Genomic DNA, 15103 nt, shown 5'->3' with positions numbered 1-15103 from the left:
GCTTGTATCAGGGTCATCTGTCTTCACCTTAAAATATAAAAGAGGATATTGAATCACTGGTAGTGTAGCGTAACTCGGTAAAAAATTAGTACATATAGTGTTGAATGGTTTGAATTCAGTTGTCAGTGTGAGGTCTCTTCTTGTACGTCTTGTTCCTGGTGTGGAACTTGATTTGAAAAGCTCATACCTGGATTTTACAGTGAAACTGTTGGGTAAAAGTGACACAATGGCACGTTCGGGGTCTGCAGCCTGAGCTCAGGTCAGAGTGTTCAGGGTTTAAATGAACCTTTGGCTCTCGGTAGGAACTGAAGCAACAGACCTGACGGGATCCATTTAGGGTCTTCCTCTGTGTCACCAAAATGCAGAAAAGCCTGCAGCTGTTGTCCCTTTGCAGAGCACTTCTTATAAATCAGCCACACATACCGCTTTGTGGATTGCTTTATTTCATTGGCATTTAAAAGTGTGCATGCTAGAAACGACAGCTCTGGCATCCAAAGTTTAATGTTAGCCTTTCAAGTATGAAGGTAAGGACAGACTACAGTGACAGCTGGAATATGTATTAAGGTCTAGTTGCAAATTCAAGGTCCATTGATGACTTCTGCAGGGCAAGGCTTAAATAAGACATGAAAGTGGTTTGTGTGTGTGTATGTGTGTGAAAGTACTGGAAGAGCAAAAGCTACTTTCCCGTTTTTATATACTCTCTAATAATCTTTCAGTGTCTGTGAGCCTACAAAATAGCTTAATGGATTTTATCTGCTAGGAATAGATTTTTAAGACAGAAATAAAACTGGGAAGGCCATACAGCACTTTGGCAGCTCTTGTGTACAATGCCGTTTTTTCTGATCGCAGGGAAGATAAAGGGGCTGTAAGCTTGATTTTCAGTAGATGTGTGACTGGTGGGACGCTGGGGTTGGAAGCACTGAACTTGCAGCTGTACTTCCAGAAACCTGCTTTGCTGTTTGGGGATGGGCAGGTCTCTCCTGGTGTGCTGGAAATCCTAATGAAGCCTTTCGTTTCTCTGCAGGATCGACAGTGGCGGTATGCATGCCGATTCCTGTGAATTTTCCTAAGCTCCTGGGGGACTGCTTTGCTTTTTGAATCAGAAAGTTACAAAATACCATCAAGAATGGCACTTGTGGATAAACACAAAGTCAAGCGGCAGCGACTGGACAGAATTTGTGAAGGTAAGAGTATACTCCTGTTTTTCTATAAAAATTGACAGATGGTTAAGGAAGAATATCTAATTTCTCCTTGTTTTTTACAGCAGTTAGACACGACTAGATCCCCTGTCCTCTGTGTTGGCTCAAAATACGGTTATACTGATGTTGAAATATTGGCAAGGGAGATACTGGTTCCTAATTTGAAAGTCATCTGTAGTCTCATGAACAGGATTTTTGTTTAATTACCAGGTCTTCTCCTCTTATCCCAATTTCTACTGAAATGATCTAGTCAGTCCCAATTTGAAACAGAGGTTAATTTTATACTTTCTTTAGAAAAGGGCTGTGCTCTGTTAAATGTGCTGCTTTCTGGAGGTCTCCTCTGGCCGGAGGAAGAGCTGGGGGACAGATGCTGGTGTCATAACTTTCCTCCCTTCCCTCTCCTAGCAGTGCCAGTTCCAGCGTCCACAACTTTGGACACAAGCTCCTACCACTGCTCTCCTTGGGCTGGCTGCAGTGCTGGGGAGCGCTGTGCAAGGCATTTGGATAAAACTCAGCATCCTCCACTTCCATGCAGCTGCCCTCATCCTTCCCCACGTCAGGCTTTGGCTTGCTTCTCAGAGAAAGGCAGAGATTTGGCTATTTCAGAGTTTCTTCTTCACTCAGGGGGTGTGAAAGTAGACGATCTCCGTAATACTGACTACCATCCTATGGAAAATTTAATAGCCGTTGTTGGAGTATTTCTTGTTGTTTTTGGAAAACTGCTAGAACTGCTTTTCTTTCGTTGATGTGTGGCGATAAGGCAGATTTCCTGAAAATCATACTTTATTAATAGTTATGTTACAGTGTCACAGCACAGGTGACTTTTACCTTCTATTTATTCAATTTCCCAGCAGAAAAAGTCTATAAGTAATGTTTTCTATTGCAGCTCACATAGTGTGAGTTGCTTATGATAGAAATCAAGTGATGGCAAACAAGCTCTGACTTTTTTGGTGTACACTCTGATAATTCTCTCATGCAAACTGACACTCATGATTTACAATCAGCAGCAAAAGCAGAACAAAGTGTTATTTTAGGAAGAATATCTTAAGTCGTATCTCTTAAAGAGTTCCAGTGTTTATCTGTTCTTAAGGAGATGGATAGTGGCCTGCAGGGTTACAATCTGCAGTACTACTTGAATGCCAAGAAGGTGAAATAGGTTTTGCTCAGGGATGAAAGCGCAGAGCTAACAAGGGAGGTTGTACTGCGTCCATTCGAGCAAAATGTGTGGGGCTTTGTGGAGTTCCCAGTGAGTATAACACGCAGATCAGGGTGGGTTTTGCCTTGATTTTTGTGTGTTATGCATTGCATACTCCAGCATGTCAAAGTAAAACTCCCTTGCTGTTGCTTTAACCTTGTCATGAGTTACTTAGCTCTATTAATTTTGCCCTGTTAATTTTGGAGGTGGGGAGGCAAAGCAGAGAAGATGAGAGTTAGGAAGGACTATCCAGGGTACACTGCAGTGTGGAGCTGCATATTTCTCCTATTGAATGTCATAAACACTCAGGTGTAGTACGCTATCTCATCTTCAAAATTTACTTTGAACTTGACTTAAAAGAGTTGTATCAGCTGAGCCTGGATTTTCAAAAGCTGCCTTCCCAGTTTGATGTTTACTATCAGATCTAGTTGCTGAGTGTACAAGAAATTCAAAAGGATCATACGACAAACCTGCTAACAGAGCTTTAGATGTGATTGAAGCTTAGATTATTCTCCTCTGATATATGAGCTTTTTTCTTCTTTCTTGGTCAAAAGATATTCTTTTCTAATCTGTAAATGTGCAGAAGACATAACTTTTTAAAGTATTTTTTGTCATTTGCCACTCGTTTTGTGATTTGATTGAACTGATGGGATTCACCGTAAGACACATTTGTGTTGTATTTATGGGCAACAGATTAGGACTGAGTGTAAGCAACATTGTAAAAATTACCTTGAAAAATGCAAAAAGCTTAGGATTTGCCAAAATACTAGTCTTGTAGAACAGCAGTATACTATATTGGCATCTCTGATGGCTATTTTTTGTTATAGGCTCCTAATCTTGTATTACAGCATTAGTGAAGCACTGAAGAGGGGCCATTCCAGCTGCTGTGAAAACACACTTTGAAAAAAATTAGCATTTCTCTTGGTTTTGTCTTGAAAGGTTTATGGAATCATTGGTGAGAAATTAGGGAACTATTTCAGCAGACTGATGAGAGGAGTCTTTGCTAACAGAATGGTGTTCAGGAAGAAGAATCTCGACACCCTTTCAAGCTGAGTGCAATGTGGTCCAAAGTAGTCACTTTTAATGAGTTCCTGTTCTGTTGGAAGCTCTTGTACAGCTTTTCTCTTTAAACAAGTGGGCGGGATACAAAGCTATATTTACCAGATGAGAAGCTAAATGTTTTGTAGTACACAGGTGAATTTCTGTGCTTTTTATGAAATTGTGTATACTGTACAATCCATTTTACTATTCACAACACAAACCCTTGGGAGAGTCTGCTAGGAACAGACTTTATTCTACACAGCAGGATGGTGGCAGGTCCAGAGGTGAAATACCCTCAGGCTACGTGTTGTAATCACTATCCATACTGCCAAGCGATAATACTTAACACTTCGGGTCTTCATCGTACCATACGAACTGCTACCGAAGGATTCTTCTTCATATGGACTTACTAAAAACATTATGAGTCACATGTTGAGGGAAATGGCTTACGAACTGCTGCAGTATTAAAAGAGTATATTAAGAAGCTGCAGTGTTTGTATTACACTGTTAAACGTGCATCTGGCATGGAAAAATAATCCAAGCCATACAAGGGGGTGGTATCTTTGAAAATGCCAGTTCACAGCCTTTATAGGCAGGTTTATGAGTCTTCCAGGAAGAGAAGCAGTTCAGTCTCATTGCATTACTCACCTTGACCAGTTCCTCTGGTTTTCTGAGTATCTAGTTAGGACATTTTTGTATGACAGCATTACTTTTCGCTCTAAGCAGGCTGTTTTGAAGAGGTGAGCTTTTTGCTCCAGGTTACGAATTTTGCTCTATAGAAAAATACAAGTGGGATAGAAGTGCAGACTTGAGGGGCTAAAGAAATTTTATAAAGACATTTAGAACAGTCCGTTAAGAATTAAAACAGGTTTGTGATGTCCATCCAAATGAAGCTAAGTCAGCGTGTGCTCGCAGTGATCTTGGCTTACCCATTTCTTTCTTTTCTGGTTGTCCCAGAGAGTTTGGGTGCTGATTCTGTAATTGGATCCATGTGGGTGGAAAGATGTATCCAGTGAATGGCTGGGCCTTTTGAAAATAATATATGCGGAGTGGTTTACATAATTCCTGTTTGTGGAATTGTGTCTAATTGTGTAGCGGGTCAAAATATGCTTTAGAGGTGGAGCTTCTAGTGCTGTGTTCAGTTAGACTTGTCCAGCACCCCCTAGTTCAGATCCTGTTCCCATTAGTTTGCAATTTTGCCACATTTTAAATTTGTTTGAGCTGAAATTTTCCATTCCGTGATGAGTTTTTACCTCGGGGTAGATTAAAAAAAAAAGTTCCAGAAAAAATTGTGGAACTGTGCCTGAGTGGGAGATGGAGAGGGATGTTGTTTTTGCTGTGTTTGAAAGAAAGCAGAGCCATGATCCTGCAGCCACGATACCTGCCTACTGCATTTCGGATAAAAAGGGGCTGAATTTTGCAGCAGAGTTGCTGTGGTGTCAGGAGAGTGCCTGTTATTGTTCCCAAATTTGGGGCAATTTCTCAGCCTTTGAAAGAAAAGAGATGAGCACAGCTAACGCAGCTGAAGGTCGCGTCGTGTGCCCTGTAACGCTGCTCCGGGCACAGGGGTGGCCGCTGCCAGGCGGGGACCTCTGCCAGAGCACAGGTCTGCAAACGGGGACCAGCAGGGTTAGGTGAAGAGCACAGAGTAAATGGGAGCAAGGAGGCAGGACAGAGCCTGTGCGAGGAAGGTGAGAGCAGCCCAGGCAACTGGCCCTCAACTTAGGTGTTGTGGGAAATAAGGTTACCCTTCTACCTTCCGGGCAGCAGAAAGTGAGTGAAGCTCCAGGCTGAGGACAAACCGTGGCAGGCCCTGCTAAAATGACAGAATGCAGGCAAGATGTGCCATATTGCTGATACGCAGTTTTCCATGCGGCTTTGCTGAAGGGAAGGTTTAGCCGCAGAATCTGGCTGCAGACGGTTGTGTCTCTGGCTGCGCAGCACCCTGGTGGAGGTGGCTTGTTGCAGTGTGTGACTCACATGGCACCGATTTCAAACGATCAGCAGCAATTACCCTCAGAGCAGTCGCTCACCTGCCTTTCAATTAGGAAACAACAACAGCAGAGATTAGATGTAATTTTTTCTGTGCTACCTGTGGCAGAACAAGGTGTTTGGCAGTGCCTCCAAGAAACCACTAGCTCAGAAGGCCACAGCACTCCTGGTGCATGGCATCCATCATTCCTGCAGGGCTCCAGTGCTCGCATGAGGCATTCCCACCCAAGGAAATAACTTGAAGCATCAGTTCTGCTCCCCAGCCTGCTGCTTGCTCAGATGTTCTTTACCCTGTGCTTCTGTGAATATGGTTAAAAAAATACAAAATAATACTGGGAGCTAGACAGGGAGTAAGGAGCAGCCGTCCACCGGTGCTGGCAGTGTTTTTGGGAACAGACTGTCTAGGAAGCCAGAGGGGAAGCTGCTATGGCTGTGGGCAAGATGGCATGGTCGTTTCCTCATGAAATGTAGAAGCTGAACTGGGACATGGCAGCAGTGGTGGCACATCCAGGATACAGGATGGCAGTGTGTAAAACATGGGTTTCCCAACCCCACTGAATTCCTCTCTGATGATCCCATGTGCTGCCTCTGCTCCATACCACTGCAACTGCGCTACCCTGCTGCCTTCAACACCAGTGCTATGAAATTTTCATGTCTGGCTTTATAGGTGAAAGTTTGCACTGACATTTATGAGTCAGTTAAGCTTTCAACACACGCCCCAAAGGTGTCAGCCCTGAGATGAACAAGTAGCAAAGAGAGAAAATAATTGCACGGCCAAGTGAGCCCAGACATTTTCTCATAGAGTTTTTGCTTCAGGATTTGTCATTATCCAGTAGGAAATAGTGTCCTTACGCATCCTTTTGTGCCACTAAAGATGTCTGTATTTTGCAAAATAGCAGAACTGTTTGCAGTGCCAAACAAGCCATTCATATTCTTTGTTTTCTTTCAGGTCCTTTGATATGTCTAATGGCCGATAAATGCCAGCACAGTCACATAATACTTTTCAGTGCTTAATGCATGAGTCTCTTGGCTTTTTGACTTACTGACTTACATTCTGAGTGGCACCCTAGTGTCCTCTTTGGATGAGGCTTCTCTAGTGCTACCCATAATTCATATTTCCTTTAGGAATTGCTTGAGTATTTACCTTCCAGTCACTACGTGTGGCCTTGACCCTTCACATCCTCTTCTTTCCCAGTGGGAGTGGGGCACCATCGTAGATACTGATGGCTCTTGGATAGGTCTGAGTCCTTTGACAGTATAGTTAGTCTTGAAAAGCTTGAATAAGCACCTTCCCGTGACGCACCAGCCAGTTAGGATGGTGGCCTTCTCTCCATTCTCATGTTTAACCCAGTGATTTTGTGGCCATTCAAAGGAAAAGGAACAGGAGCACTTGAGCTATGTATTTGCATTTTCAGGCTGAAGCAGGAAACTCAAGATGAACTAGGAAATGCCTTTGTTCTCCGGCCACCAGTTCGGTTGGTTGCTCATTACTTGCTTGTTTGCGGTGGTGTCTTCTGTTTGCTGGATTTTGACCAAGCCCATGTTAAGGAGGTTGTCTGCTCTGAAGAATTCACAGCATAGGGCACCTGATGGTTAAAACAAACTACATATGATCTGAAAAGGAGCTGATGTCAGCAGCTGCTGCTTGGAGCAAAATCCACACGTCCTGCAGCAGTCAGGAGACAACATGGCCCTCATACTGCACATCCATGCATGTGTCTGGTCATCGCTCTGAATTACTGAGTTGGGGAAACCTCCCAGCTGCAGTTGCTGAACCATCCACAAACAACCCGAGAACCAAAAATCTGGAGAATTTTCTGCTGGTTTAGTGCTCTGGGTTTCTTGCTGAAGGTCCAGCAGGATGCGGGGAAGGTGCTGGCAAGCACGATGTGAGCGGAGCGGGGCGCAGAGGAGGTGGGAGAAGAGTGGTAGCACTGGTGGGAGCCTAAAGCTGTCTCCTTTTTTTTGCAAGGGTGGGAAGGGGTCTATGAAATGGGGGAGGGAATTTGAGGAAGGAAAGGATGGTTTCATCATCAACAAAGTTACCTCAGCTGTGTGTGCATAAGGCTAGTTAAGTCATTTCAAAGGTGGACAAAAATTATGTATTCTACATTTCCACCTGTGATGGAAGTCAATGCAAACTATATCCAGTAATATTTGAATAAATATACTATGCAATGCTAGGTACTCTGGTAAATACAAACCTGGGTCTATGGCAGGGGTACTTTTAACCTGCTGTTTATTTCAGTTTCTCATCCATAAAAGTGGACTTAACATTCATGCAATAATTGCTTGTGGTGTACTTTCTTATAATTAAAAACCTGTCATTAAAAAAACCCACCACAACAACCCTCAATAGAAGCGCCCCTGAAGAATTGTAACGGTGCTGGCTTTTCAGCAGTATTTGAACAGTGTGTCCTTGAGGTCCGGGCTCACATACCACCAATAGCAGAATACGGAGTAGGTCCTCATTCAACAACTACAGTCCTTTTGTGCTGAAAAAGAGGAACCTTGCTCGTGGAAGCAGCTGGGAAAATGTACGTAAAAACTACAAGGCAGTCAAAATGAAAGTTGTACAAGCAACCTGAATTCTGGCATTCTCTTGTTTTCCAGGCCATAGTGTTTTGTTGACATGGTATTGTGTAGGAAATAATCAGTTATAAGACATTGTGGTACGTGTAATGCCAGAAAATGAATTGTTTCAATGCTCAGTATCTCTCTTCCAGACCATTGCACAGCTGAGGGTCTTGGGACTGACTGGGCAACTCTGGAAGGGGGCTGCCTCCAATTCTTGCTCCTTTCTGTAACGTAATAATGTCCAAAATTAGTATGTTCGGTATTTGGGTGGGGGAATTTTCTTCCATTCTTGCAAATTTGAATGCCAAATAGCATCTGATAATACTTAGTATTGCTGTTTAGAAATAGAATCCTATTATCTCAGGAAATTCTTATCACCACTAGTCATTTGATGAGAAACAATGAGTTAAAGATGATATCAAGTGTGGAAGAAACTGCTTGTCCTGAGTAAAAGTGACTTACTTAGAATAAATACAGACCTTTTTTTTCCTAGTGGATTTGAGTTTCTTTGTTCCATGAATATAAAACACAATACAGGGATTTTCCCCCCCACAATAAAGCTTTTTATAGTTTTTTTAAGTTTCCACCTCAAAGCACATAAACCATCAGGCTTTTAAGGAAGGGTTGCTTACCACATTTTGCCTGGAGAAAAGGCAGAGTTACCTTGTCAGATCCTCTGCCGTTGCACCCTGTGCTGATTTATGCTAACTGAAGATCTGTCTGTCTGCTCCTAATGTTTTGCTCTTCTGAGAGTCCATATGAAGTACTTTGGCCTTCATGGAGGTTTCAGAAAATCACTTCAAATTCACATGAAAGCTGGGTTACACCTTGTTTTACCAATGTGGGCAGTGAAAAGTATGCCATCCATCAGTGCTCCTAATTACCTTTTTGCTGATAGAGGCACAGCAGGTTTGGGAATTAGCGGTCATTCATAGATTTTGTTAAAATTTTAAGATTTTTTAAAAATTGGACAGAATCCTATGGATGATGAGACTGCAAGCAACCTGAGTGCGTTCACGGAGGTTATTCAAACTTATTGACCTTGTTCTATGATTTTCAACCCTTTTGCTGTGCTGAATCAAGAACTCTCTGTATTTGTAAGTGGACACTTTCTGCTTTGTGACGGAGGTACTGTGTAGCTTGTATCCACAGGTATGCCGTAGTCCTTACAGCATGGAGGCATAGGCTGCCCAAGTAGTCTTCTAGTTCTGTGTAGTTTTTTTTCTATACACCGACTTACATGCAGTCTATCTGCTGTGACATGCCATAGGGGGATATGCATGACAAGCTGTAGGACTTGAGCCAGATATGAAGCCAGCCTTACAAAATCCCCCAGGCATCTGGTAAAGAGTAAGACACATTTAGATAAGGTTACAGACAAAAATTTCATTAATTTGGCATGCAGTTTCTTTGTAACAGATATGTGACTCAAGCTATTGCAAGAAGGATAGCTCCCCTTTCCCTGAGACTTGAGTACTACATGCACAGAAATTGGAAAAAATACTTCTGTTGTGTTCTCCTTGCATTTAAGTCTACATTTATGGTAACTTAATACATGTCTAACACTTAATTCTGCCTTGTATTTTTCCCTTTTCCCCAGCCTTAAGACAAGGTTCCATGTAACATGCTTTATAACTTCATATCATTAATTAAGAAACAATTACAGCTGATGACTTCAATACCATCAACTTAATTTTCATCCTTACCACATTTCCCATTTAAATTAACTGGTTTACGGATTAGTATGTTGTCATCATAGCTGTTTTTTTTCTCCTTACTCTAAATCCTCCCCCACATTTAGAGGTTACTCAGAAAAATTATAATATCCCCAGAATATGCAATGAGAAGCTGTGTTAAGGGGTTGTTGGAGCGGCAGCCTCAGGGCAGCCCTGTTGCCTATTCCTGAGCTCTGGAGTTTGGGAGCGCTGCAGAAGCTGCCTCCAGCATCCAGGCGGTGGAATTTGGCTGCTTTACCTCTTCCAAATATGTGATGGGAAACGATCAGTCCTCAGGGACAGATGAGAACGGGATGGATTTTCCTTCAAAATACCAGAAAAAACCTCATCTCTAATTCCTAATTTAGTATCTTTCAAGGACTGACGACATTTGGATCTGGAGCAGACTTTTAGGTTTCATTCTGATTCTACTGACTATTTACTAGTAAATATTTTGACAGGAGTAGGACATCTGGCTATACTAAAATAAAGCTGCAGAGAAACACATTACACAACTTTTCTTTGATATTTTTTGGTATCCACAAACAGATGTAATGGTTCGAAGTGCCAAAACAGTGAAGGTTTTCATTATGTCTTTTATATCTGAGAGCTTTCTTCAAAGAGCAAGTTTTCTAGAGTTGGTTCTGCATTTTTGTTGCCTTAAAATTAAACAACATTGATCATTTCTTACTGACACTTTTATATAGCCCATTAGCTTAACACTGTTAATTTGTTTTGTCTTTTTTTAGATTGTCTTTTTAGTATTAAAAAAAAACCCCACTCTCTGCTGCCATCTAGCACCTCAAAACTTACTAATAAGCAGCTTCAGTTCACAAAATAGCCTATAGTTACAGATTGACACTCATTTTTGAAAGAAAAATGCTAATGACAACAAGTATTTGAATCAGCAAATGAAGCTAAGCAAGGGGTGCAGGGCTGGCAGCTTTGGCGTCAGGGCTGTCCCCATTGGAGAGCAGCCGTCCCCCATAACTGTCCCCACGGATGGTGAGGGACCACAGTAAGACACACCTGCAGATGTGGTCCCTCCACATTTGATACTTTGATTTGATTATTGCAATACAATAAGAAAATAGATCAATCTTTTTAAAAAGCACTATATAAAAAAAATTTAGCTAAAATAGTATTTTCTCCTGTGTTGTTTTGGTTTTGGTTTTCATCTGCGTTGGGTCTGCAAAGGAAGTACATGTTTCAAACTCTTGGTATCATCAGGGGAAGTAAGGCAGAGAGACACCCTGAACCCCAGCCTGTTTATCTCCTCAGGACCGTGTTACAATCTAGTAATTAATTATTTTTTTATGCAAAACCCAGACATGCATGGCAGAGTTCACAATTACAATATATATTCATTTAACAATGGATTTCTCTACTGCTTTCTGGGACAGATATAATTCCCATGCTTTTCATTACACATGCTATTTAAATCTTGATCCTGAATTCTTATTAAAAATGATGAGATTTGACCTCAAAGTCTAATACCCAGTTTTGGAGACAAGGTGCTTGATGTGATTTCTAGAGGATTATTTTTAAGAGCATTCATAGATTAGATCTTTGCAAATAGTTGAGGGATGTGCCCCATGAACCTTGTCTACTGTATTTTAGACTGCTGTTCAGCATCCAGATTGATTTTTGGTTTTTAGTCCTTCAAAGTGTTTAGTTCTGTGGTGTAGGGATACGTCTGATATTTTTATTATCCCTTTGTTGATGCAGGAATGTGACAATGCTGTTTCTGCTAACTCTTAGTGGAGTCTCCCCATACTTAAAGGCAAAATTGTTTCTGATTGAAGTTTCAAGAGTTTGTAGGGCTCATTCCAATGGCTCAAAGTGTGTTTTAACAGCTGGGCTTCTTGTTTTTAACTGCAAGTGTATTTTAGATGCTTGCTAGCTTCTTGCATTTTTTACCTGCCATTTGATTTTCATCCCGGATGGCAAATCAACAGGGCTTTGCCAGGAGAGCGGGATAACACGAGGTGACAAGTTACCACGTGCTCATCTGGGTGCTTCTGTGCATACCCTTATTCTGCAATAAGCACAAGGTAAATGGAGGTAGGATACCCTTCAGTGAAAGATGGGTGAAGTGCCCCCAGCCAGAGAGTTGTTGGCATGTGGCAATGATTTGAGATGTGGCGCTGGTTGGCCGGGAGGGTGGGAAGGAGCCTGCTTCCTTCACCAAACGCCTTCCGAGCAGAGATAGGCACAGTGAAGCAGCAGAGAAGCAAACGGTCAGGCCCACAGTGATCAAATAAAAGGTCACTGTAGTTTCATTATGTGAAATGCCTCCGTCTGCCTTCTTAGCATGACGCCAGCTGGTGTGAGTGGAAGAGGCTTTGCATCCTCTCCTGTCGCATTGACGTGTGGGCTTTTGGGGGATTCTTGGGAAATTACTCAGAATGGCACTGCGATAGTGCGTTATCAGTTTTGAGAGTAAACGTCTGCTTTATTTGGCTTGGGAGGCAGGCTCCTTTGCTGTGCCTCCACATTTATTTAGGTACGATATTGACCTCTTGTTTTCCATATGCATGGGCCCATTTGTATGTAGCCAGTGGGAATGGCAGTTGAACCCAGTAACAGATTCCAGTTTGTGCGTTAACGCTTAGAGGCAGCCTGTGCTAGTGCATTCCTGTAACTTGTAATGCATGTGAGCCAACAGTTACGGCATATTTCTATCCCAGCGCCAGGGGGGTTGATTTACAAATGGATGTAAGCTTTTGTTTTTTGCTTTACAGTCATCAAAATACAGAGTTACATGAGGCAATGATTGTTTAATAATCGGCTGATTTTAAGAGTGTTTTGTTGTAATGCACCAAGTTGGTATTTGAGAGTGTTTTGCTGAAGTTACAAAGCATCTATGCTTTTGGTTTGGAAATTGGTAAAAGCATGTGGCATGGCTTCAAGTGCTGAGTGCTTTCAGATGCTGTTCTGTTCCTTTGATTATTGAATATCATTCCGACACAATCCTGCTAATTTTCTCTTTGTACTCCTCTAATTTCAGGAGACTGTTAGAAAGTCCATCTAGGCACAGTGCTTATTGCCACTGTGAGAGATTTTTGCAGAGCCAAATTTTAGCAAATGCAGTAATTTTCAAGGATTTGGAACATTTTCTTCCTGCTTTTCTTCTCCCACTTTTTTTTTTTTTAATTTGTGCATACACACATGTGTTTGTGTGCATTATTGACAGTGCATGCTATTCCTCTTCCTCTCCATAGCATCCATGGTACACCACAGTATAGTTTAGCACCAGCTCATTTCTGCTTCCCCGGCATCCCGCTAGCTGGACGTAGGAGGACGACGTTCAGAAAAGGCTTCCCGAGCTTTGGGGGTCATTAGGCACAATCACGCACAGTTCTTGAAAGCCCAGGCAGCGAGGGCAGAAGCATTTATCCTTCCAGTAGCTTTGTACCTTGTCACCTGAAAACATATGACAAACACTGATTAATCTTGACACCATCTGAATGTGATAGGTGTGTATTATTATATCCTTCTTGATGGAAGGCGAATCTGCGAGTAAGGAATTAAGCAATTTACTCACTGACAGTGGCAAAGCAAAGTATGAAGGCTGGGTGTCCTGATACCTTCCCTCTCCATTAGTATGAGTTGTATTTGTTCTCTAAAGGATTTTTCACTATGGGGGGTAGGATTCCTTTGCCTTTAAAAGAGAAATAGCCTTTCCAATACCGATGTACCTAACAGTTTTTGCCAGAAATTACATTTGGCATATTCACTACATTGTTTCAGTTCCGCTGTCTCCCAGAAGGAAATAATTTGGGAGAAAACATCAACATTTTGCTACATTAAAATTCATTTTTTCCAATAGAAACAGGATTTAAACTTGTAGTTGAAAAGTATTTTAAAATAATAAAACGCAAAACTAAAACCAGTCTGCACTATTTTGTTATACAGTAATTTTTCCAGCAACTTGCTTTCAAAAATTTATAATGAAATGCTTTAAATCAATGTGAATTAAATTTCACACAACCTCGCCTGAGTCAGTGCTACAGACACCAAAAAATGTTGTTTACACAGTTGTGTTGCAGATTTAGCATCTTGACTTCTTATCATAGGTTTTACATGTAAAACAGACTCTCCTCATGGGAGGAAAATGGCACTTTCTAGCTGTAGATAAGTGTAAGATACTTGTCTCATATCCACTGCAAGTTGTTTCCAGAACCAGACTTTATGCCATCACCATTTTTGAAAGTGGTGTTCAAACGATGGGCCCACCTTTCTTCTACTCTGTTGTTACCTTTTTTTCAGAACAGACTTCTGTAGCTGTTGTATCATAGCACAATTTACTGTGTATTAGATCAACACTCAGCTGAAACTGAGGGTATTAAGTCAAAACTGTGCATTTTTCACGTGATCTGAAATACCAAAGCATTTAATCTCTTGATCAGCTTTTTTTTTTTTTTTTGCTTTTGTGTGTGTGTTTTTTCCCCAAATACCTCTAGAATTAAAAGATAAAGGGAGGATAAATTTTCCACCTGTCCCACAGTCCTTCATCCCCCCTCATGTTGGGAATGTGGGTGCCGGTGCCTCCTCCACTCCCAAGAGGCACAGATGAGATCAGTTTGTTGGGTTGTGCCCCGGTGCCTCCATGTCCTCTCTTGGCCGTTGCTGCCTGGGTCTGAATTCAGAAATAGCTTCAGAGTTAGGGGAATTTGCATAGGCGCTGCTTTTAAGAGTGACAAAAAAAGAAAAATAAAAGACCCTTACTGCCCATCCATAAATATTTCATTCTGATCATTTCTTACTCATTTTGTGGTTCTCTGGGAGTATAACATTTCCTTTGCTGCTGTGGTGGCATGGGAGGCTGCCCAGCTCCACGACTCCTGGGCACACCTCTGCCAGCTGCAGGACCGGCGGCAGCTCTTGGTCCACAGGAAAAGGGGCCAGCAGAGCCCTCCAAAGAGAACATCTGCCCCATGACTGCAGGGAAAAGTACAAGTCCTACAGCCCCTGGTCCTGCAGGTGTTTACCTCTGCTTAGCTTGGAGCACAGGAATAGTTAATTTGTTCCACTGAGGTCAGTGCTTATGGGATAAATCATCCGTATGCATGAGTGTTCCCAGAGGCAGGTCTGAAGTTAAAGTTTCCTGGCTCCTGCAAAGTGGGTGTGAGAAGAGCATGTCCTTCTGCCCGAGGGCTGGAAGCTTGTGCCCATGAAAGGGCAGGCTGGCGCAATGGCACAGGGGTGGTTTTCGGAGCCCAGGTGTGCGGCTGCTCCTGCAGTTGGGCTGAAGGGAGTTTGGAGATGGGTCTTCTGGTTCTGCTGTTGCCCATGTGTGTGCTGGAGCTGGGCAGAGCACAGCCACCAGTTACACATCTGTTGGTTTGGGCGAGGTCTCTTTTGTGTGTCTGTCAAATGAC

At 42.3% G+C, this 15103-nt stretch overlaps 1 protein-coding gene across 1 annotated transcript in view; it reads left to right on the top strand.

Annotated features, from left to right (window-relative positions):
• Positions 1 to 1126: 1126 nt before the first annotated feature.
• The window catches only part of CTBP2 (C-terminal binding protein 2), a gene marked incomplete at its 5' end in the record, with an annotated part of 61824 nt that continues 47847 nt past the window's right edge, over positions 1127 to 15103 (top strand). The window contains one exon of the mRNA XM_082002342.1: positions 1127 to 1184. Within this exon, the coding sequence (XP_081858468.1) occupies positions 1127 to 1184 (58 nt within the window). The remainder of the gene's footprint in view (positions 1185 to 15103) is intronic.

Source organism: Phaethon aethereus (genome assembly GCF_964289735.1).
Source record: "Phaethon aethereus genome assembly, chromosome: 7".
NCBI lineage: Eukaryota > Metazoa > Chordata > Aves > Phaethontiformes > Phaethontidae > Phaethon > Phaethon aethereus.
This window is presented reverse-complemented; position numbering and strand designations above follow the sequence as displayed.